Raw genomic sequence first — 25,792 nt, 5'->3', positions numbered from 1 at the left:
GTTCATTTCAGTGCAGCAAAGAGGAGAATTTAGCCCAGGTTTCCAGAGGACTGCTCTGTATTTTCACTGGTGCTTTCCTTACTATGGCACATTGGATCTCCCACACTGTTGCTGAGATATGACCAGCTCAGAAGCATGCACGTCCTGACCCAACCTGTTGAACACACTGTAAAAATTCTGATCAGATAGAAATCGAGTATATGCTCTGCAGGTCGAGAGAAATGAATGGCAAGGAGAGCTCTGGCCAAAGGCAGCAGTAACTGTCACTCTTCCAGGCAAAGGCAGCTTGCCATAATAAGAGCCTAAACTAGGAAAGCGAGAATCATCTCTGGTTCCTTGGTCTCAGAATACCATTCCTCAGGTCAATCTGTATGAAACCACATACTGGAGGCAGTCATGAAACTGGAGAATATGTTTAAGAATGGATGATATTCTCATGCAGTACCATCTGGGCCAGCAGCCCCCCTGCTCTGCCTTGTGTACAAAGCATAAGGAGTCAATCTCAACATATATATGTATACAAATCACACAAACAGTTTTCTATTCAGAACTGGAGCAAAACACCTGGGAAGGATGCTGAAGCTGGCAAACAGGCAAACATGAGCAGTAGCATTTGCTTCCTGCTCTGCAAGTCAAAGCCTTGTTCACGCAGGGCTGCTCTCGAACCCATTGTACACCCCAAGGGCTGATGAATGCAGAGGGACAGACGTATTGTTGGATGCTGGTTGGCTGGAAATGTAGAGCTCCCTGAGAGCCTTGGAGCTGCATGTCTGTCCTGTGGCCACTTCTTCATCTTCTATCTCTCCTTCCACCCATGAGAGGCATTCCTGGATCTCCTGGTCTAGCTCTGAGAAGTCTCCTTCACTGTCAGAGCAATTGTCACTGTTATAATCAATTTCTTCCACACAAGGAGGTTCATCATCAGACTCCAGGCTGCTGTTGCTGCAGCTTCTGCAGAAAAATCACAAGAGAGACTGGACGTCATCAAAAGAGGGTGTGCTCTTTAGGGGTGAGAGCAAGTAACAGGGAAATGTGTTTCTTGGTTTCAATCCTGGCTCTGCTAATAAGGCATGAGATGGCACTAAGCAAGATCCTGTATGTCTTTGTGTCTGTTTCACCATCTGTAAAATGAAGAGTGATACTTCCCTATCCCACAGGAGAAACACATTATTATTGTTATCACTATTACTGCTGTTGCTTATGCAGAAACAGAGTGCTTTATATACAGACAACGCCATTCTTGCCTTGAGGCGCTTACAAGGTTATAGAAGCTGAAATATAGCAGAGGAGGCGGTATTCAGTTTCCAGAAGGCTGCTGGTTTAATCATAATCCACCTCACTGTAGTTCCACATTTAGTGTAAGACCTAATTAATCCAGGTGGTTGAAGTGCTTTGGTACCTTTTCCTCCTGTTCTGTGCAAGCTCAGAGCACTGCAACAAGAGGTAGCACAAACAAAAAATGGAGGCTCTGGGGTCTTTGATCACCCTGACTCCAAGGAGGGCAGAAATACCAGGAGTGCTCGTGTATTGGAAGGAGCATGAAAAGGCTTTGACAGCACGCCTTCCCAAGGAACGGACAAATTCAGAGGCAAATCTGAATGGCTGAGGAGAGACTCTAAACAGACGTCACAGCTCCCTCGCCCCGCTCTCAGAAGGGCAGGTTACACCACTTTGCCTCCTGCCATTTACTTACAGGAATGGTCACAGGCTTTCTTTCAATGTCCACTTTCTACACATACTGTATTAGGTTAGCCTAATGCAATATTTATGGCCGAATTGTAATCACTAGACTAGATGGCTCTGGGGTATAGAGTCTTTCCTCTACCTAGCTGCCTAGTTCCTATCTGGCCCTTAGCCCAAGAGGGCAGCTGGATGATGATTGAGACCAGAAAGAAGCCTGTGGCTTCAATGCTGCCTGGGTCAGAGTCTGGATGAATAAGGGGGACAGATACTGTGTTTTTCACCTCCAGGTCAATGTTTTCAATCAGACTCAAAGCAGGGGAATGTATTGCTTTGGGGGACTGGGAAAGGAATAACAATCTTCCACCACTGGGCCAGAGTTTCTAATTTGTCCCAAGTTGGGAAGAATGAATGGCTTGGCAGATGGAGCATACACGGCTTTAATGTGTGGTCTGCTCATTTACATGTCAGTAACAGGAATAATCTTCCAGCTCTCAGCTGTTTCACAGCAGTGCTAGCATCTGAGGTTTCAGAACATACCAAAGGTGTAAAGAATTGCTTTTGGATGTATTGATTTCTCTTCTGCACTCCAAAAAAGGCATAAGATTTTCCTAGCTTTGAGACTCCAGATCTTAACTGTACATAGACCACTCTGCAGGCAGAAACGAGCGGTGTCAACCCACTTCTTCTCTGACTGATCTCTGGCTTAGTTTACTTCAAAAGCTGGGTATAAAAGATTCCCTGAAAGCTTAATAGAGCTGTACAGCTTAAAAATAAATAAAAGTATAATTATGAACTTTTACAGTTTCTGGCTTCACTTCAGTCTGCCCAGAAATCTGGGTCAGGAAGAACTCATACTGAAATTGAGTATGTGACATGAAATAAAACAAACAAACCAGGACAATCCTGCCAGCACAAACAGCAACAAGCAGTGGTCTCCTGAGTCTGACCAGTGGGTTTGGTTTTGGTTTTGTTTTTGTTTTTTTTTTTCATATGCAGACATGGCATGAATTACCATGATACCAAGTACCTGTGATAACGTTCAAAGCTGACTAAACCCAGGGGAACTACAGTTTTCGTTTCTAAGCTCTGCTCTTGCAGCTTTGCAATCAAAAAGCACCAAAACAGATCTGTTTTCAATATCGCACTTGTATGTTTGGGAGGAGCTGTTAATGCCATTGAGACAGAGCATTCCTGCCATCCAGCTCACTGGTATTTTACAGATGGAATGATTCGGTTTGCAATCTAGGAACTGAAGGGCAAACATTTGCATTCAAATATAACCATTTAAAAAAAAAATCCCTATTATTACTCAAAGCTAGGAAACCCAGTAACAGAGGACCTTCTGAATTTTTAGGTAACTTAAATGATTTTAGGACTGTATTTCTGAGGAAAAGGGAAAATGACTTCTAACATAAAAGCACTTTATTATGGAAGGGAAAACTGGAAGACAACAATCACACAATGACAAAGGAAAGCACAAAAAACTGCCATTTCCTTACATTGAAGACTGAAGGGATAGCGGTTAGAAAGCGAGTATACATAAAACCTTTGTAATGGACTTCAAAAGCTCTCCCTTCTGAGATGAGTGTTGTCATGTTGCCTACATACATAATACATAAGACACCAAGACCAGGACCATTCAATACTCAGGCAGATATACTGCAGAGAGAGGTTCCCCACATGTGAGGACGTGCCCAGACCATGTTTAGAAGTCAGGAAAGAAGTCTTTCATCCTGGTTTGTTCTGTCCTTTGCTCCTTTGCTGTGACAGTGAACGAGCAAGCCAATTAGCAGTGACCTTAGTAGTGGTTTCTCCAATTTGGACTGATATCCACTGGATCGATGCCACCACCACAAATCACATAATGAGCTACTAAACAGCGAATAGATGATACCAGCTTCCTCTTGCTGCCAACACAGGCTGTAATCACACTGGTGACTTAAAAATTGAAAGGCTCTTTATCACACTACCAAACTCTGCAAACCAGCTACATCTCTCTGCTATGTGGAATTTTCCATCCCAATAATTTGCTTTCTGCTGTGGAAGGATTTAAAACACATAACAAAGCAATACAAATAGGCTAGTTCAAATCAGTAGGTTAGAGGTTCTTCTGAAAGAGGAGAGGTGGCAGCACATGGCATGATGAGGAGCCAGCTAGAGTCCCACTAAAGAAGCTGCCAAAGTCATTACATGCTGCTTCTCCACATCACAAGACCAGCTCCTTTAGGAGACAATGCAAACGGTGAAACATGGTAATGAGCAGAAACACCAACATCTATAGTATTGCATACCGTTGCAGAAGACATGGCTTGCTTTTCCAAAAAAGAGTTGTGGGTTTTCTTTTGTAGGGACAGGTTCTTGGTATTTTTATTTGTTGTTGTTTTTTTTTAATCTGATTTTTGAAAGCTGCAAAAGCATTTCCCCCCCCAAAAAAAAACAAAAAGCAAAAAACCTCTGGGGATGTGAAACAGATTTACCAAAGAATAATGATGTTGTCTTACAGAAGGTAAACAATGAGGAAAACCAATGACATTACATTAGAGAACTCCAAGACAAATATAGTCTATGAATATCACTGAATGTGAACGCGATACAGAAGAGGGGGAGGGAAGGCTAGTAATATATCTGCAGCCAACAGCCCCCACCTGTAACAATAAAACATGTATGCATGTTGGTTGATCTACTAATTCAAAAGCTACAGCCTTGTAGCCCTCATCTATTCCAGCCGATGGGAGTCACAACAGCAATTTGCAACTTTATGTTGTGATAAATAGAGTTTCTTTGTTTTGATTTTTAAATTGCATATTCATTGAGATATGACTTGATCTTAATTAGTTCTCCTTTTGTATGTGGGTGTGTTTGTTTGTTTGCTTAGTTTTGGAAAGCAAGCAAGCTTTGCTACCCTGTAAAATGATTCTGATTTCTTTGCTGACTTAACACAAGGAGAAGGAGAAGGGAGCCCTGTCCTTCTTTACATATCAGCATAATTGGAGCGTTCTGGTGTGACTGGAAAACACTTCTTTCAGGAGCTTCCAGCAAACCTCTCATTCTAAGTCAGCCTAATTGTTAGGTCACAGCTGGACAGGAACCTGCTGTCCTGCTGAACTGCAAGCAAGGAAAGACAGTCTCTAGCTGTGGTTGGTAAACTACAGATACACACTGTACATGGGTACATGGGGATGACTGATCATCTCTCTTCCATACACAATTCTCCTTCACTTGTGCATACACTTCCAGGGAATGGAGAAAAACTAGAGATGTCTAAGATATTTCTTGCTTTTTTTCACTCATATTTTTCTTGTGTAGCGGGTCACTCACTCTCTATGTTCTACCGACAAGCTCAAAATAGAATGCGTTTTCTTTTTTCTGCTGGAAAGAACAGGCACTGACAACTGTCCCTCTTAGGGAATCTGTGACTATTGTTCAGGGTTGCTGCTTGACCTTCACTTGACAGGTCTTGCAGTTGCAGTATGTTAGAGAAGGAAATGGAACATTTACTTTTTTTTTTTTTTTCAGATTGCTCCTCTCACTCTTGTGAAATTTGCTGCAGTCTTGCCAGAGAAAAGCTAGGAAGTGAGTGGTTAAATGCTTCACACAAAAAGGAGGAAAAAGCTAAGCCTGGAGACCACCGCTGGTCGTGAGCATATCAATGACTCCCTGTGAAGAATGTATCAACACACAAGCAAACACGCCTTCATCTTCTCTCTGCAGTAAAAAATAACATTCCAGTAGCTGCATAATTACCCTGTCTGTGCCCCTATTTTTTCCTCTGCCTAAACCTTCTCTCCATGATGATACGTTCCAATCCTTTGGAAGCTGCCCAATGCAGGGATATAGCTGTGTGTAAGGAGCCAAGCACATCTCTGATACAGTTCATAGACTAAATAAGGCAGGAAATGGCTTTCTTGAAATTTTTCAAGATATCAGACATTTCCCTGTGAGAAAAGAGAAAAAAGATTTACGTCTGACATAAATAGGCCAAGTTCTCAGCAATTAAGACATTGACCTGAAAGAAGGGTGTGCTTTTCTCTACTCAAGCAGGGATTGGAGACCCCAGCAAGTTACCTGACCACACACTGTTATCACCTGTGCAGAAGGGGAATCTCTCATCTTTTTCCAGCAAAGTTTAACCAATTGTATGAACAGTTATATATATGCTTGTAAGTAAAGTGTGCTGCAGCTTTTAAGATATGCTGCCCTCCCTGCAGTGAGTTGAGATTGTCTTGCCCTTCTTTTTTTTGGCATTAAAATTCCACCTACAACACCAAATCGAAAAGAGTGTGTGGTCTTGCACTGTTTTGCTTTTGAGGAATCCATACGTTTTAATAAAAGTATTTTGCAGGAAGACTGCTTCTGAAGTCTTGTAATGAATCTAAAATTAATCTTAAGCAGATGTATTTGCAGTTATCCCAGAATACAATTCTGCCTTTAATAGCTTCATAAAATAGTATTTTAGGAGATAAATGAAACAACTATGATGCTTTTAGGTAATTACACCTGTAAGAAACACACTACAGCAACAAGATGCCAAGAAAGAAGGGCTTTAGTCTGCCCTTAGTCTCTTGATTGACTTGCTACAAGGTGTGGTACACACCTTGTGATGACTTTCCAATTTGATCTCTGCAATTCAGGAACTTCCCAGACAGCAGCCTGGCTTCCCCTCCTGCCTGAGAAAAGCCAGACAAGGCTCTATTCAGTCCCTGACCTCGCCAAGGGAGCGAACCAGCTCTGCATTGATGCAAGATGGCTCCAGCTTAAGAACTATTGCATTCCCCTCCTTTGTTTCTACACGCTGAACAATGATGATATGAACTTTGTAGGCTCCTGTGAGATTTCCCTTTCCAAAGACTCTTTGCCAAGGACTTTTACATCTTACAACATCTCCTGAGAAAATGTGTGCTAAGCCCGAAGCAATGCCAGGTGTCCTGGCTTTCATCGCACCATGGCCCATCCTTTCACGATCAACATGAACATAATTAAACACTGCCTTGAATTCTGTTTGCTGTGGCTGAGAGATGTTTGGTCTTGTTTTGAGTGTCGGTTGTTTTTTGTTTTTTTTTCCTTCCTGCTGCAAATAGCCAAGAGAAAGGTGTAATTCATTGCTAAGTCTCGTACTAATTAGTTTTTCAGGAGTTCCCAGGGTAATTGTAGGCTGTAATATTTATAATTGATTTGGCCAGATTAAAAATGGATGTCTGGCGCACCAGTTAGACACGTCAGGAGCAAGTGGGGCTTTATCGTTTAGAGAGAAGGGAAGACAACTGGTAAATAAAGGGAGAGCAAGAAGAGCAAGAAATAGGCTGACTCTTGGCCAATACTGTCCCCTAATGTTCGTTCAGGCTTGCAACAATTTAGCCCTGGGCAGCATTTTACTTGCCTCTAGCAGCAACTCTCTTAGTCTTCTCAGGGATGACTGTTACCATTATTGGTGAGAAGATGGCTGACGACTGCTGTAAGAGCAGAGGAGGTGTTGAGTACACACCTCTCTTTACACATGGTTGGGAAATCGAAAAGCCTTGCATGAATGCGAAGAACTGCATTTAATTAAATTACATCACGTCACCGGTACAGCTTTGATCCTTCTGTAAAAGACGAGTTTGTAGAGAGGACAAGCAGGCATCTTTCTCCCATTTGCAAGGGTACTAGCTTGACATTAACATGACATTTCTGGATTCCAGATATCTCAGGTCAAATCCAGGCATGTTTCTGATGCTAACCAATAAAATTCACGTGAGCTGGTCTTTAGACTTGCAAGATGGAAAAGCTGGTGAGAAGCCAAAGGCTTTGGATTCGGTCTTATGAGCAATCATTAATTTCTTCCTAATGGAGAATCAATCTATATATCAGCACAGGGCTAACATTGCATCTTTAGCATTCTTACAGCTGTAGGCTTGTGAGCATTAATAAAACCCACTGACTTGAACAGATACAAGTCAGCCACGAAATCAAGCTATGACAGTTGGTGCAGACTCCAAAGATAACTAGTTTTCCTTCTCTCACCCTTCAATGGTTCTTAGGTTTCATCTCTATTTTTTCTTTTGTACATTTACATTTCAGCACATGAAAGAACCATCCTGTGTGTACTTTAGGAGAGATTTGTGAACTTGTATATTCACTATGGTTTTTGATGATACCCTTTTGCACACAGTGCAGTGCCTGGCTTGAACAAAACACTAAAGACCCTACAAATCTGCTGCTTGGAAAGGCAAACATGAGCAAAGCACCTGCATCCCCATCAGCACTGAAAAGCTAATTCAGGGTACTGAGTAAAGTTTCCAATTACCTACGGTGAGAAGTTAGTTAAAGATGAACCTAAGCATGGGAATAAGCATGGGAAACTGGCTACATGTCCACAGATACACTATGCAACCTGCTAAACTTCAGTCATAACAAAACCAAGTTCAGCCTCTCTGCACAAATGGGGAACAATTCATTCACCTGAAACTGGCACCCAGCACTGGCTTCTGAGAGAACACCTTGGCAACACAAGACATCCCTGAAGACAACTTGAGACCTGGCTGCCTATATCTGCATAGTGCTATGTTCTTGAGATTTGGGTCAAATTCTTGGACATCAGAGCTCAAGTCCTGGAATACAAATTTTAAGCAACTTGAAGACTTTTATAAGAAGACAGATGGTATATTCAGGCACCATTGGGAGACTGAGCCCGGTTAGAGTGTCTTGTGAAAGAATAGTCCTGATCTTGATTTTTAGATCCTCATTACCCTACAGCATGGTGTTTATTTAATGGACAATATCACACAGCATCAGCTCTGGACCAGCACGCAGGCAGCCCAGCCCATATTTGTTGCTGAAATCAATTAGAGATTCTTATCCAATGAGTACCTATGAGACACCTCAATGGTATGTTTTGTTACTTTTGGCTAAATGTTGCAGTCTTATGCTGAACAGAAATTTACGGCCACAGGTCCAATGAAGTAAATGGTTTAAAATTGTGTGCATTGTGATTAAATTCATTAAAAATGGAAGATAAACAGAGGAAATATAAGATGAGTGACATCAAATAGATGGGATAATATCCATCTGCCAGGCAGCACAGTCAGTGGGTTGGATTTTATTCTGAGTTTAAGACTCAAAAGAAATGCTTCCAAACCAGATAACATTTTGAAGCTTAAGCTTCCTGAGAAATTTGAGCAGTCAAGTCTGCCTGTATGGGAAAGTATAACTCGGACTACCAAAACTCATTAGGACACTGAATAATTTAAGAGTTGCTGAAAATATGATTTTGAAAGTGTTTGGGAGCTTTTCTCACAGTGTCTCTACCTCAAGCAATTTATTTTCAAAATGATAATCACGTTATTGATGACACTTAGCAGTCCAGCCACAGTAATACAGGAAGATTATTGGAATCCTTGTAATTGCTTTTTGGGTGCTTCTGATAATTGAGACATTGGCACTGTAGGGGGGGGGGGGGGGAAATGGGGAAAGATTTTGGCTTAGATGCTGAAAATTTGTACTGAGGAGGATAAATAATGTAAAGGCATGCAAGTTCTCCTGGATTCTTGTTTCCCTTGGTGCAGTTTCATATAATTCCACTGACTTCATCCAAGTTTTGTAATTGATTCTATATATTTAATTTCAAAAGTCAAAGTTCCATATGTATCTGTCCCTTAGTTTTCTCCAGTGACTTAAAAGATTTGGAATTTCGAAAGTAAAATGTTTTAAGATAGCCAAGACATGTCTAGACTGTGTTTTAGTTACATATCTGTTTTATGTACAGGGTATTTTTTTGGGACAGATAACTATGCATGCAAATACTTGCTTGCATACCACATGACAGATAGACATCTGACTATCCAACTGAGCTAATAAATGCTGTAAAAGACTAAATTCCAAGCACCACATCTCTTGGAGAAGAAAGCAACTTCTTAGTTTCTAGCTTTTCTTTGTGAAAATCTATTTTTAGCTGATAACCACTCTGATGTTTTAGAGAATCTATAATAGATGAGTATATGTGTGTATGTATATGTAAATATACCTACGCAAGCACACGAAGTAGATCATCATCCCTTATCTATCTTTGCTTATAGACAGACAAATAATAGATACACATATATGTATATATGCCTACACGCAAACACCCACACACCTACACATCCACACAATTACATGGTTTGGTCTGGATTCAGAGCACAATTTTCCTTACAAGACATAAGAGGTCTCAGGAGATACTCCTACAGCTACCCAAGAGATAACAACAGACAACCACTGAACCTTGATGCTGCTGCATTCAAGAAGAAGCAACCTCAGGGTGAGAGCTGGCTACTGACTAGGGGAAACCAGTTCTTTGACTTTAGTCTTCAGGTGAGTGTTGACAAAGCAGTAGGTCACCTGAAGGGGGACTTATACCATCTGTGTAGGACTTGAGATATATTAAGATGGCCAACAGGCAGGCAGAAATGGTTGTCTAAAACATAAAGTGCTATCATCAGCTATTTGAGAGCTTAAATAAAAGCTAAAAGCAAGACTGTGTGGCAAAAGTTAAGATCTTGGATTCTCAGTAGGGAAATACGACATATTCCTATTCCACAAGCACCTGACTAGTTCTTTTACCTTTTAAAGTAAGGAATGACTGTTTTAGAAACCCTTCTAAATAGCTCTTTTTTCTTTCACAATCACGTGTCTTCAGATAGGTAAACAATGACTGGGACTAAAAGTAGTGAGCTCTGGTAAAAAAGAATGATTCTGGTTCTGGAGTGTCCAGAGAGAGGAAGAGGGTATGGCGTCATAAGGGGGTTCAACAGCTGGTTTACCACTGGATTCTGCTTTTAAGGAAAGCTTTCGAGAAAATCTCGGCTTAAGGGTCATAGAAAACAGTTTCTGGAGCATACTGAAAACAATTAGTTTAAGGCCAATATGATAGCAAGGCACTAAAGCCAAAGCTGACAGACATCAGTGAACATGGCCAGCTCTCAAAGTAACTTCATCTCTACAAGGTCCCGGTACCCCAGATTTCTTAAAATTAATCCAACACAAATCTGCAAAATTGTAATCCCCCTAAAAGTTATACATCTCATTCTAGGGATGTTCATCATAACTGATCTGAGAAACTTTCTGTAGTGTAAAAAGGTCTGAGACTAATACCTAACTTTTATCCTCTCATTCTTTCCTGCAGAGAACAAGCGTGTTTAGTCCATATCATAATTAGGAAAGAGAGAGACTGTGTGTCTGTACTCATAAGAATAAAAGGCAGAGAAGGCGAGGTCAAAGAAATCTATCTTGCCTTTAAAGCAAATCGAAGTGGGGTTTATAGCAGAAACATCTGATGAAGTATGTGTGATCATAGAAAACCGACAGTAGATCCAAGTTCAAACTTCAGCCTCTGCCGTCATCCTAAATCTTTTCTCAGACATAATGAGATTTGGATAAAACAAATCTGAACACTGGTGTTCAATATATTTCAAAACATTTCAATCAATTATGTTTTTAACACCATATGGAACCAAATCTGAAACCTTGCTTAACCTCACTCATTACACAGCTGATTTGCATATGCTTTGGACTCCATTAAGGATAACAAAAAATGTCAGCTACAGCATATAAGTGGCAACTCTTGCTAATTCCCTGATCTTGCCAAAGCCTTGCCAGATGTTTCATGAAGAATAACAAATATTTCATTACGCCCTTCCTGCCTCCTCAAATTTGTCTGTCAGGAATTGCAAGAATGAATTTTAGTGGTTTAGCACACAAGAAAAACAATAAGCATGGAGGGCTGACACAAACACAAAGCACCATCTTCATCCTACATCAGAACTCAAACAAAGCTTAAAGGGATTCTTCATGCCAGAAGGAAGGTTCCTACCAGCCAGGAACATACGACTGCTGGTAAACAGAGGAAAGAGGAAAAACAACAACCGTTTGCTATGATCTAAGGAGATGGCATCACCTTGCTAAAAGAACATTGTGAAGCACGAATAAAAGTTGCCATTGCTATTTGTTGTACAATAGATCTCCTAATACCTTTCTGTGTTCCTGTCGTAGGTTTTTAATAATGTTTCACCTGTATAACAGTAGGATTCTGTTTTCAAACGAAACCATTTGTAGCTTGTAGCATCTATCAATTCCCAGCAGGGAAACAGTTTTAAAACCTCTGTTAACATGAGTATTCCCTGCATATTTTATAAAAATCAATTTTCAAATGCCTGCCAAAATGTTCTATGTGTTTTACCTGAAAGGTGCAATTATATTTTCTTACTTTTTCTGTATCTGAATATGTGTGTGTATATTTATATATGCATATATAAATTCCCACTAAAATTCTTGAAAATATACTAACACATCACAGAAGCAAGCATATTCTGAGTGAAAGCTGAAGGAACATAAACTGACAAAAGTATTCATTTAATCAAAATAAGACATGCATTTGAATGGATGGGGAAAATTAGAGCACAGCTTGCAGAGCAGTGAAACAATCACTTTACAGAGAACCACCCTGAGCCTTTAACGTCACCCTCAGATTTACAACCAAAAATGATAAAAGGTCAGTTCTTGTGCGCAGAGTAAGTGCCTGAAAAGATATGTCAGACTGTGCATCAAGGGAAAATTGAATCATGAGGTTAAAACACTCGTGTTTGAAAGATAAGGGTTCTACACTCAGTAGGCTGGCAGTCACTTTGGACAAACTGCTTTTCTCTCTCTGCCCCAATGGCCCAGTAACATGGACACAAAAGGCTTCATCACTCTACCTGGATGCCAAGGTTATGGCATGGAGGCAGAGCCAGGGTATGCCTGAAGCCCTCCACTATCCATCTATTGCTGATTGAGGGTGCAAAGCTATTTAATTGCCTCTTCCATGTAAGTGCCTTTCTCACTACTGGAAGCAGTAAGAATACAGGTGCTTAAGAATTATGGTGGACGTGGTCCAAAACCTCCTCTCAGCAAATCAAGACTTCAGTAAAAAAAAATAGTGAGTTTCCAGATCCATTAGGGGAAGAAGTCAGTGTTCATGATTCTGCCAGACGGGAATGTAGAGTTTAGCTGGAGGAATGATGAGGATGTAGGACTCCTGCTGACATCAGGAGGAGAGAGAGGTGCTCAGTAATACCAAGGATTAGTTGCCAGGTCATATTTCAAAGAGAAATGTTGTAATTCTTGCAGTACTGAAAACAACCGAAGGCATAAAAGTGAAGGGGAGATTATTCAGATGGAAAAGAAACTGTCGCCAGCTGCCAGATTCTCTGTACCCAGTATGGCCTCTGAATTTAAGCTGTCCAGCTAGCCTGTCTAGCAGAAAAAGCCAGCCATCCAGCTCAAGGGAAGAAAGGCTGAGAACTTGGGCATGCTGGTTCCACTGGACCTGAAAACCTCATTAGTCAGAATATCTTGTATTTCCTGGTATTCGTCTTTGCATTTATGCTTTCCTAGCTCCTCATTTTGTCTCTCTGCTTCAGGAAGCTGCTTATTGCAACAAAATAAAGTGACATCTGCTCTTCTCATGGTGGGTTCTGTCTTCCAGGAACTGAAACACCAGGAAAAGACCAGATCATGAGTTGCTCTGGCTCATGAATTGTCCCACAAGACATTGAAAAACTGCATAAAAATTACATTTGTCAGTACAAACAGCACAAATCCAAGTGCTAGAATGTACATACACACTTTACAGAGAGATTGCGTTTGGGAAGGTTACGTTCATGAACACGTACAGGGTTCCTGACTGCTGTGCACTGTGATAGGATCTCTTTTCTTGTTCCTTCTTCAGCATCAAATCATGATGGCATCATTTTCTCTACAGACCTTTTTGCTGCACCAGGTTTACATAGGTATCCCCACGATAACATTTCTAGTGTCAGTAACACACAATCCCTCAAAAAAACACTGTATGCTGGTGAAGAACCCAGACTCTCTGAATGGTGGTGATAATAGAATGGTTTAGCAAGTGCAGCCAAGTCAGACTGCCACTGACTTTAGCCTGAGTTTGCCAGGCGTATGCTGGACTTTCTCCTTTTCTGCACAGCCAACCTGCAGATAAACTGTGTCAGATTTAATGGTGCATGATACAGGCAATTCAGAGCCAAGGAGAAAAAAAGCAGCTCTGAGGCAAGGTGGGTTATCAGCTTAGCTCAAAAAGCAGCCCATCAAGAAACACTGCCAAGGCAATTTCAGAAATCTATAATTTAGATGTTACTTTAAGCCTAAAACTTTGTTTGAAAACTTCATACTTCCCACAAGCAGACTAGCAAAGCCTGGGAGTATCAGACCAGATATCAGTCCAGACGACAAATGCACTCAGTGTATATGAAGAGCTGTACACATGAAAGGTACAGGAAAGATGGCAACATTATACGGTTTTATCTTGCAAGGAATCAGAGTCTTTATTACATAGCAGTTTTCTCAGGGCTATTACACTCCATTGCTTACCCACCAGTCAGCTTTCCTTTCTGGGCTTCCCAACAATATGAATCACTTTTAAATAACAATGCATTTACTTTACGTACAAGCCGTGCAGCCTTTACCCCATGCTGCTTTCGGAGAGCAAGGGAAGCAGTCTGATGATGGCTCTGGAAAAAGTCTGCTGATGCGCTCGGAGCTGCACCGGCTGAACTCCTGAACAGCATCCTTCACCACTAATTTTGCAGCCGTTTCTGAGGCAGGGAACAACACCGCTTTAACTTGGTGTTTTTAAAACAGGAAGCAAAGAATTCCAAATTCAGTGAACAGCCAGCAGAACAATTTTAAAAAATGCAAGACACAAGAAATACGCCTTGTGTCAAAACTTGGCAAAGGTACAAGGTCTAGATCCCTAATTTCATAGAGAATTTCTTAGTTTATTAGCAAGTAAGGATTGTTATGCAATGACAGTCATTTGATAATTACAACAGCTTTCTCTAAGAAATATTGGGATAATATCGGTATGTAGATACGTGATGCCATGTGTATTTCACAGAGGTAAGTGGAAATACTCTAATTTGCTTCAATTCAAAGCAATGTACAGGCGATAGGAAGAGAGGTTCTAGCAGCAGACCGAAAAGGAACATTTGAATCCCAGCTCTTTTAGAGGCCCTTATCCCAGCCTGACCACCAGTTTGCCATGTGTTTCTGGCAAATCATAGCGCATATTTCCCATCCCACCATAGTCTGCCACGTCTATGTAGACTACCAGCTATGAGTAGCCTGGGCACTATGACAAGGCATAGTGCAAACTGCAGGCACTGCTGGAGGAGTGGTGCCTGCTTGTGTAGTTCTGGGAAAGCACGGGGCTTGGGAAGTGACAGAACAAGGTCAGAGAGGCTGTATATGCTGATCCAGGGTATCTCTTAGGCAGCCTTCTTCAGCCACGCTCCTAGCAACAAGTGTCAGTGAAAGACAACACAGATCCTGCTGGGATAATGTATTTACTGTAACTGTCTACTAGAAGTTCAAGAGAAAAAAAGCCCAGAATTAAATACACTCATAGTTAAGGTCATATTAACCTAAGCTGCTGAGGGTGAATTCATTAAGCAAAATGGGTAAATTACATGTCCAAAGATCTGTGATGACAGAGGAGCAAAACCAGGCACCACAAACCAATAGGTCTAGCTTCAGAGAGATGCTTCCTTCCACCTTCTCATGCTGTTCTAGACATTTCCAATGCAAGAGAAGTCCACAGAGAGACAATCAAGGAAGAAGAAAATTTCCTGAGTGGTCTACTCTCTTGCTGTTTTCAAGATATTCCCCCTCAGAAGTTTGGCAGACCCTTCTCCCACGCTTCTCCCTGTAGTCAGGAAATGCCTACCTTTTCACTTCCTACAGAGGGTCTCCTTTGAGGTGGATTAACCTAACATTGCTTAAACTCAGACCTATCAATTTCCTCTGTTGGAGTCTTTGAATTTAGATATCTTTGCTGTACTAGAAAATATCCACTGATAACAAGTCATTATTATTACAAGATATATCCTTGGAGATAGAAACTTGCTGCTAGTAAAGATTGAAATGAAGGGAAGAGGGAAAAACCAAAAATACTATTCTCACTTAACCTGACAGAGTTTTAATCACTTTCCCAGCGTGTTGTACCCAAGAGCCCTTGGATAACTTCCTGAACAAGACTCAATTGACACCTACCATGTGAAGCACTTGATTCTCTCACTATAACATTAAGCATGATTACTGGAAATGGATAGTAGAGTTCAATGATAATTTCAAATTTAATTTGATATTTGAAGTCATTAAATATATATACAATCTCCTTTTCTCCCCACGAACTAGTATTTAGGTCCTGAAGGCAGCATCCATAGCAAGCTAAAAGACAGTTTGTGGAGTTCTTTCTGTAAGACTTTATGAGTGTGCATTAGATCGAATGATTCATAAAACATATACCTAATGTAATGTCTGTGACAGCAAGAACTGAAATCGAACAGTTTGTGGTAAGGACTGTTTTAAAGCATTAATTGTAGTGGGCAGGAGGTGCTGCAGGAGAAGAGCTGGGGTTAATGTGCCTGTGTTTCCATCGCTGTGGACCTGCATACGGGGAATGTTCAGGTCACAGAGAAAATGAACTGAGCAAACCAGCTCTGGCATATGCCAGATTGACTTTGAGACGCATCATAAACTCTCAGAGGGTTCAGAGCACAGGCGAGCTGTGCTGGGCAAGCAGCAGTAGCAGTAGCCTGCAGGATGCCTACCAGCGCCCTGAGAAGGAACTTGTTTGCTTCAAGGGCAGTGTGATAACACATGCTAAGTAGAGACTGATAGCCCCCAAATGAGCATCTCTGACACGAGGCTAAGCAATCAACAAAAGGAGAGATCCTGCCAAAGCACAGGGTAGAAAGGTGGTTACAGCGGTGAACAAAACAGTGGCTGGTACAAAATTCCATTCAGCAGGAATATAGAAAACCTCAGTCTAGACCACAGCAAGGAAATGGGACCTCTGTAAGGCTCAAGAGAGGCCAGAGGTGAGACAGGATAGACACAATGACAATGGAAAGATGTAAAGTACAAAAGTACGTTTACCCTGGACTCCAGCCCTGACCACAGCAACCACAACAGGATCTGCCTCCCTGGAAAGGCTCTCAATTTGGGCAGCATTTGCCAGGGTGCAGGAGTAAGCCTGACAGTCTCAGCAGGAATAGGTGTCTGTGTAGATTACAACTCTTGCCCCAAGTCTGTCACAGGAGAACAGGATGTTCTGCGTCGCTGCCAGGACACTCAGTAGTGAGACATTTGACTGCTCACTGTGGTCAATAAGGTGGCTGAAGAAAGCTGGGAATGGAGCTCCCTACGAGGGCTTGTGGGGTTAGCCCAGCAGCATGGGGCATGGGACAGACAAGCTCATAAGGTCAGGCTTGAACCAGTACAACACAGTGGTGGAAATGATTTTGAAATGTGTCGTCCATTAGTAAGCATGAATACAAGATCAGAAGCTCATACCGAGATTGTTGGCTATTTCCAATTCTGAAATCCAAATATTGTGTTTTCCCATTTACTTATCCAATGTTGCTTCAGCACTTAATTGTCTACCTGCTGGCCTGGCCTTTTCTGCCATGCTGTTGCCAGGCCATCAATGATGTGTCCATCAGGGTGAAATGAGCTTTGAATCAGGTGATAAATTGCTGGTTTTGCCGCAGCTGCTAACATCTCTTAAATGTTTAAACAGTGTGATCGTACACATATCAAGTAACTGCTTGGTTATGTTTATTTTGGATGAGGTGCTACGCAGTTTCTTAGATGAGTGTGTCAAATATTCATAGATGGCAGGCTACTGAAATATCTTTCTGTAGTATTTATTTATAGAATTTATTTATCAACAGAATCAATCTTTGTGTGCCTAGCTGCAGTATTACTTGTTGCCTTACCCATTTTTCCCAGACAGTGTCTGTCTATCTAACAATATCCCTCTTCCTGCAACATCTATTCGCAGTATGTCTGTCCAAGGTATCTCTTCCCATGTGTACTCATAGTATCCATCTCTTTAATTTTAGCTATATATCCACTACACCTAATGCTCGTCATCTATCTGAAGCACTTGCTGTATCTCTCCATACCATCTCTTTCTCTAGTCAATGGTATCTGTCTCTCTGCAGTGATTCTCTGTTCCTTTCTCTTAGTCGCACACAGTGCCAGAATGTAATTATGGATTTTGGACCACAACCATAGTTTCCTTTTTTTGCCAAATTAGGCTCACAAATCACAAATTAATTTATTTGTTTTGACGGAAAGGCTAGATATGAGAAATGAACTCTGTGAGGGTACAAGTACCTTTGGGTCAAAGACCCTTTCCCAGGCTTATTTGCTTCCCTGCTGTGCGTGAACTGTTCACTGCTTCCAGGGCAGGGAGCTGCACTAAGCTGCTGTTATCTGAGAAACTCATCTTGGAACAAAGATGTTGTAGTGACTACTGTGTCCCTGTTCTCCTCCCCTTTTCCCTTTCCCATTCTCTTTTTGTCTTCCAATCTTTCTTCTCTTGCCTCCCCCAACGCTTTGCATCCGTTCCTCTGAGTTTGTCCTTTCCTTCCTTTTGCCCACTTTGCATTTGCAGCATGACAAGTAAAAGTCTCTCCTTATTAAAAATTCACTGCCAAATAAATATTAAAGCATGGGGAAAAATCCATTTGGGTCTGTGTGATTTACTGTGATCTGAAAAGCAAGGCCCAGCACAACAGGTTAAATAGGTTTCACAGCCTATTTACCCGCTTCGCAGGGGTATGAAGGACTCAATGACCCTCAGCTCTTAAAAAGCCTATGATTGGGAAAGATCTCCCCACCAAGAACACTAGTCTGAATGAGATGGAGAGAGACATGCTCTCAGGGCCAGGAGAGGAAGGACAGTAAAAACTAAAACCTCTTCTTGCTTTTTTTCTTCCCACTTTTTTCTCATCCAGATGAATCCTGACAAGAACAGTACAAAAAATGGTCAGGTCACTTGGAGTGATCAGAGACTCTGTTAAAATGTCTGGAGCATCTGAAAGAGAGGAGATGGGAGGAAAAAAAAAAAGAAAGCAAGCAGAGCAAACTGACAGAAAAGGAGAGAGGGAAAAGCTTCCCTATCTCTGGTTTTGGTTCCCTGAGCAAAGACCCCAGCAGTTCATAATTTTCCTTCAAGCAGGGACAGTATGGTTCAATGGCAGAATAAAATGTGCATTAATTAATGAACAGCTTTACAGTTTCATGGATAGATTTAACTCTTTCCCTTGTTTAGAGCTGCTGGAAAAAAGACTGAGACAGATGCAAAGTAAGGCAACATGAATTAACTGGTATTGACATGGAAGGAGCAAATGACATTTTCACTGAAGTCAGCAAATCTGCCAACAGTTTATGGACTGTAGAGGAGAACCAGATTTCACCCAGAGAGAAAAGAACCTCTGGAGAACAAGAGATCCCTAAATGGAAGCAAAAATATTTGGGCCTCGGTGGTAGCTGTCAGCTGAGGCAGGGGTAGAATTTTGAATTGCCTGCCAAGGGCTGGCACTGTGGTAGACTGGGCATCGCTCCTCTGCACCAAAATGCCTGATACGCCTCAGAATTTATCTTATCTGTCTTCATAGAGGGCTTTAAGATTTCTCTAAGAAATATTTGGATAATATCAGTAAGTAGATACGTGATGCCATGTGTATTTCACAGAGGCAAGTGGAAATACTCTAATTTGCTTCAATTCAAAGCAATGTACAGGCGATAGGAAGAGAGGTTCCAGCAGCAGACCAAAAAGGAACATTTGAATCCCGGCTCTATTAGAGGCCCTTATCCCAGTCTGACCACCAGTTTGCCATGTGTTTCTGGCACATCATAGCACATATTTCCCATCCCACCATAGTCTATGTAGACTACCAGTGCCTAAAACTAAACTGTGCCTCAAGTTTCTTCATGGTGAAGGACAGGAACACCTGTGCTCTCAGGAGTGACTTTCAGTCACATCATGATTAATCCTTAGGGAAAAAGGTGAGAGGAGGCAGCCATCAGATGGGAAGGCAGAAGAACAACCTATTCTTCCCCTTTCCTGTTCTGGTTGGGACTACTTAACAGATTTTTCAACATGCAACATAGATGAAAGAGCTGAGTGCTAACATAATTAGAGTGGGGAAAGTTTTCATGCAGGAGCAAGCCATTAACATACCAGTAGGTCCACAGGAGATGTCTGATGTTAGTGCCTGTCTCCTAAACAAGTAAGCTACTGCCACGTCCAGACTCATGGAAAGGACCATAGGAAGAAGCAGCAGTGGAAGAGAGAAAATGGTGAATGATGAGAACGGGGGTCAGCTGTTCAAGAGGTTTTGCCCAAATGTCTCTCCTCATGCTCACCTAGATCATGGTGCGAAGACAAAGTATGTACTGATTGGAACAGGATGTGGAGACACTCCAAAGGTAGATCAGAAAGAAAAATCCATCTCGTCTGACTGGGCTATATAATTTACTCATTGTGAGCAGATGGGTTATGAGGTCTGCCATCAGTGATGAATTACATTCATGATAAGTCATTCCCAGCTAATGAGGATCCATTATCATTAGCTGCTAAGGAAGAATAATGGCTTGCCAGGACAGAGTGGGGGTTTCACAATTTCCAGGGAAAAAATTCTGGGCTGGTAGCCACCTGGCAATTGAATTTTCAGGAAACTGAAAACTTTCCAAGATGGATACCTTCTGCTTACTTCAGGTCTTGGCTTTTACTTTCCTTGGGCAAGTTCAGGAGAGGGAATGTTAGAGGAGGTGGAGGAAGAGGAAGCAAAGGAAAATAGTAGTAACTGTACCTGATAAGATTGTGATTAAATCAAGGTCTCACTTTAATTACACTGCATTTAAATAAACTTTGCCTAGTAAGTAATTGTAATTAAACTGCAATTAAACATGTATTTATATCACCATTTCCTCCCCTGCGCAGCTGTCTGTTTCCACCTCCTGTTGTTGCTGTCTACCTGCCAAAACCTCTGAGTTTAGCACAAGGGACTTTACATTTCCTTGGACTTCCCAGAAGAGATGTTGGGGGGGGCACGGCCTGAGACTCACCCCACATGCTCCCTTGGTGCAATCAGCTAAAAGAAGCTTGGAGCTTCTGTTTTCAAGCTGTGTGTGGGGAGAGAGATGCAGCTGATGCTGTGATAAACGAGATGTGAACAGGGGGCAGAGATGAATGTAGGGAGGTGGGTGTCTATTTTCCTCTCATAGGAACTTGAAAAGGTGCATATTTCCCCTTTTTTAAATTCCTCACATTTGGGCTAGAAATAAAGCTATTCTTCTTGCCTTCTGTAGAGCACCTTTGATACAAGTATATTTTCTAAAGCTTCAGATCTCTGTTTACTGCATCACGGTTGTGCTCGTGCATTGTTGTACATGACATGGAGCAAAAGAGCTCACTTGCCTACACAGTACCTACAGGTGGGAGTCCAGAGCTGGGAAAACAATTCTTGAGCCCTGTTGTCAGTTCTTAGGAATGTTCACTAACTTTAACTGTGTCTCAGTTTCCTTTATTTGCAGCACTGAGCTACCTGTACATAACAACTCTATAAGTGGTCTAAGAAGTTTACTGCAGTTCTGAACAATTGGATTAGGGAAGTCTGTTATAGAAAAACAGGAAGTTCCACTTATTTAAAATGGAAACTATGTTCCTGTTAGGAATCTGAAGGTGGTAAGGAAGGGAAAGGAATTGAGGAAGAAACAAAAGAATAAATAAATAGCTAAAGGGAGAGTGAATAAAAATGAGGAGGTGAACACATCACAGTGCAAAGGATGCCTGGGGCTAACAAAAGCAAACCAGCTTCTCTACCCTACCTCCCTCCTCACCAGAGATGATGGAAAACATCTCCATTTGCGCCTCTGCTATCACATAGCTCTAATTAAGGGACTGGAGAAATACCACCATCACCCTCATCTGTTTGTGTTCAGTTGCTGAAAGGATACCATGCATCTCCCTGACAGCTAGTCATTACAGCTTCGTATCAGCACCCCTCCTTCCACCAGAAGTATTGAGCCCTCTGTTAAATACCTCAGACGAGACCCTTGCTACATTCCTGTTACTTGAGGGAGGTGAGCCATGAAGCCTTTATCATGGGAAATCACTGCCAGGGGGATAAGGGCACCTGATGGAAGAGAGACGGAATGCTAGACATGCTAGCAACACACTAGACATGTTGCTTCAAAAGATGCACAACAAAGGAGAGAATCCATACGTACACACGTGGGGTGCCTAGAAGTGCATATGGGCATAATGTAATATAATAATTAAAAAAATGCTTATTATCCAAAAGCCGTTAAACAAATCTATTTGGTAACTGGCAATTTCGCCATGACTACTATGCTATAAGCTGTATTCCCTCTCTCCATCCCTATCCTCCTTCAGACATTTCTATTTCCTCCCTGAATAACTGGTCTCGGGAAGGTCCTTATGCCAGGTATTAGTGAGAAAGAACAGAACAGGTATCCTAAGCTTGATTTTCTGATGTGACAGTAGTCAACCTGATCTGGTGTGATCTGTCATGTCAAAGAATATAGATCCCAACTCTGTGACTCTCAATTTCCTTCCAAACCTTTCTTTAACCTGCAAACCTCAGTTCTACTTCCAGAAAGAGGAGACAAAAGCAATACTACTGGAGTGACATTTATCAGAGGAAGGATTGGACGTTTCTTTCCCTGCAGACTCTCACTCCAGAATCACTGTTTATTTATCGGTTAGTTCAGCGACATTGTTCGCTCACAAACAATCTGATTTAAATGGTATCCCTTCTACAGCTTGAAGCCTCACTTTCTAAATCAAAAGGGTGAAAACCCCTAAAAGGCTGTCATCACCCATGGTTCCCCGACATAGCGGCTCACATCCTTTTTAATTAGGAACCAGTGAAAGAAACGCCTTCTTTCTAATGTACATGAAGTGCTGCCCTATCTCCCTTTGGCAACCTGATGCCCATAGAGACATGCCATTGAGTCCATGATACTTTCAGTTCGATTTAGCTCAACTTAGAGGTGTAGTCAAAGGAGGCAAGTGACTGTCACAGGTCAAAGCCTAAACCTTCCCTTCTCTTTAATGGCTCTGTGAGTGCCTTAGGCTTTTTGTTTTCACTTGCAGTTAACTCAAGTGTCAGTAATTTTGTTCTGCTATTAGGTAGATGGAACAATGTGAAAAATTATCAACTCTCTGCATTCTCTGTCTTTCTACTTTAATGTAAATACATCTATTTGCAATCATGGATGGACTTCAACCGCCTTACAGCATACCCAAGACAGATCTTTTAGAAATGAGGTTTAGACAACAGTCTTCTGAACACTTGGTAACAAGTGTCCAGCAGCATGGATGGAACTGCTTGTGTTAGTGCCAGAGAAGCCCTTCCTGTGCCTGTTTGTCGTGCATAAGTCGGTCCTCAGATCCAGGCTGTGCTTTGCAAGCACTGTGTGCACAACTGAAGACTTGTTCACTTCCAGAACTGAACGTTCACAATGAATCCTCACTCTCACATTGGCTTTAGTTGACTTATTGGAATCAAAAAGAGCCACCAGCAGATTTTAAATACCAATGAATTCAGCATTCCTTCCCCTCCGCATTCATTTGCACTACAGTGGTAGACAGCAGCTAACAACGTTTCAGTGCAGGGGCTATTTGCTTCTCAATGGCTCACTAGACTAGTAATTTTAACATTCTAGAGTGTGATCAAGAGCTACTGATAGGAATAAATGCATTGTTGTTAACTTAGCTATGGAAGGAATAAGGATCTAGTTACTAGCAAAACCCAGATATTCTTTCTAAATTCCCAGAGCAGAAGAGAGCTGTGAGGAGGAACAGGGAAAGCAGAACAGAAAGCCTACAAGGGTAGAGGCAGAGGCTATGAGACATTATCCTTCATTCAGAATGCAGATGAGTTTGCAAGGCAGGAAGCAAAATGGAGAAAAGGTATCTGACGCATCACATGTCATCTCTGCTGTCACTCACACACTTTAATTATCCTTAAATCAAGTGCAATAGCTTCCTCAGCTCTGAAATACGTGCTGTCTGTCTCCTTATACACATAATAAGGCCTGCAGGGATTTCAGAGACTTTAGCTTTGCGTGTCTCATTGCTCTGATCCTCAGGTTTCTTTAAGCATAAAACCAGCTGAAAGGCATTGAAAGGCACAACCTTATTTTTATAAATCCCTATTCTGCTTGCCAAACCTAGCTGAGTCAATGGATGCCCAAGATTGTGATTTGGAGTCTCTCACACGGAATATATTTGTGTACTGCTGTTTCCATATGCCATCACGTACTTGCTATGCTGCTTGTTCCTCCAGTCATATTTAGCCAAGGAAGCACCCACAGCAGAAAACTTGCAATATTTCTAATTTACCTGAGATTTCTAGGAACAGGCAAAATATTTTGGAAGGAAAAAACAGACGCCCAAAAAAACAGTCCCCTCCCCAGACTCCAGATTCCAATCAAAATTAGTTCCTCGTAGGGGAATTAAGGTTATGAAAATTTAGCTGAGCTCTTTTTTTTTTTTTCTTATTTCTATCTCCAGTTCTTGGCCTTCAATTTGCTAACTACTGTGGCTTGCTGTCCCTGGAGACATGTAGAAAATTAAGTACTAAACCACTGTAAGAAAGAGTGGAATTCATCTCAGGTAGTTTAGTCACTTAGAATTAAGCATCTAGGCTAAACTAAATTTCATCGCTACCCTTCAAATCAATGGAGGGAGACAATATATACATTGTAGCCATAGGTAAATAAAGTTAATTACAGAATCGTAGAAGGGTTTGGGTTGAAGGGACCTTAAAGACCATCTAGTTCCAACGCTCCTGCCATGGACAGGGACACCTTCCCTTAGATCAGGTTGCTCAAAGCCTCATCCAACCTGGCCTTGAACACTTCCAGGGATTGGGCATCCACAACTTCTCTGGGCAACCTGTTCCAGTGCCTCACCACCCTCATAGAGTAGATTTACATTAGCTATAAGGAAGATACTCTTCACTCTTTCAGTTTAAAGCTTGTCCTACCACTACATGCCCTTGCAAAAAGTCCCTCTCCAGCTTTCTTGTAGGCCGCCTTTAAGTACTGGAAGGCTGCTAGAAGGTCTCCCTGGAGTCTTCTCTGAATCATCTTTTAGCAGTGCCTTCATCTTTTCAAGAAGGTACCTAACCAGCTCTGTTTAGACACTCAAATTTTACATACGAAGAGCTACATTTTGCAAAACATCATGCTGCTCAGAAGGGGCACTCCAATGAGATATTTTAGCAGAGACAGATGGAGGATATTAAAATGGTCAATGCAGAAAGAGATGAACCTAAACTATTAAAACCACATATTCTTGCAAAGTTCAGCACCAGGGCTGTCTGAATATCCTATGCCCTGAATTTTTGATATATGTCATTGAACTAGAGATGGTCTAGACCATGCAAAAGATAAGCAGAAAAAGATGTGTTTTCCTTAGGTATTTGCTTGCTTTTCTCTGCAAAGACAATGAACGTGTTTTACATTACACATGATGCAAAGTGAGAGCAATCCTACCCCTAAAGAACTTGCATAGGACTAGGCTGGAATATAGAAGCAGTATGGTAATACATTAAGTGGCAATACAGCTATCCTGAATACAGCCTCTCAGCAAATGATAGTCTTGTTAACAAACATGATGTGTGGTTTGCTGGCTCAGTCTTGCAGGATATTTGTTGTCCCATATGGATATAAGGAGAAGATTGAGAGTCCAGGTTGAGCAGTCCTTGAGGAGTAGACCTGGGATCAACATAGTTTAACTGGAAAGCATGAGCTGGATTTTTGAGTTCATTTTGTGAATAAATGAAACATGTAAGCTGCCACCTGCTTGGGATGCACTTGAAAGCAAAGAGAATGAAAAACATTTCAGGAGCTTAGATATCATAAAATCATATTGTTTAGTTTGATTCCAATCTTGGAGGCATCCACAGGAAGCGCATCTACAGGGGGCATCTGAGGCAGGAAAGGGCAGTGGATTAGGGAATTTTTTCTACTACTGGTAGAAGAGAAAGCGCGTTAAAATGTGAGGGGGTAAAAAGTTTGGGAAAATATTATTTTAACAAAACCTAAGATTGTAACAACACTGTTGGTTCCTAATACATCAGAAGTCCCTGGCTCTTATTTCTTGCATGAAACTCCAGCCCCTTCCCATGCTAAATGTAGTTTAAGTCTCTCCTTACACAAGACTGGCCAGTTTGTTGGCAAACACTCTCTTGATCCACTCAGTCATTTTGTG

General features: G+C 41.6%; 1 protein-coding gene across 1 annotated transcript in view; it reads right to left on the bottom strand.

Moving 5' to 3' along the window:
* Nucleotides 1-644: 644 nt before the first annotated feature.
* AGBL1 (AGBL carboxypeptidase 1) overlaps nt 645-25,792 on the bottom strand; it is a 275,673-nt gene continuing 250,525 nt past the window's right edge. Inside the window, exon 23 of the mRNA XM_086620561.1 lies at nt 645-951. Within this exon, the coding sequence (XP_086476687.1) occupies nt 645-951 (307 nt within the window). The remainder of the gene's footprint in view (nt 952-25,792) is intronic.

The sequence above is a fragment of the Tauraco erythrolophus genome, chromosome 14 (assembly GCF_009769465.1).
Source record: "Tauraco erythrolophus isolate bTauEry1 chromosome 14, bTauEry1.pri, whole genome shotgun sequence".
Taxonomy (NCBI): domain Eukaryota; kingdom Metazoa; phylum Chordata; class Aves; order Musophagiformes; family Musophagidae; genus Tauraco; species Tauraco erythrolophus.
The sequence above is the reverse complement of the archived record's forward strand: the minus strand, read 5'-3'. Positions and strand labels throughout refer to the sequence as shown.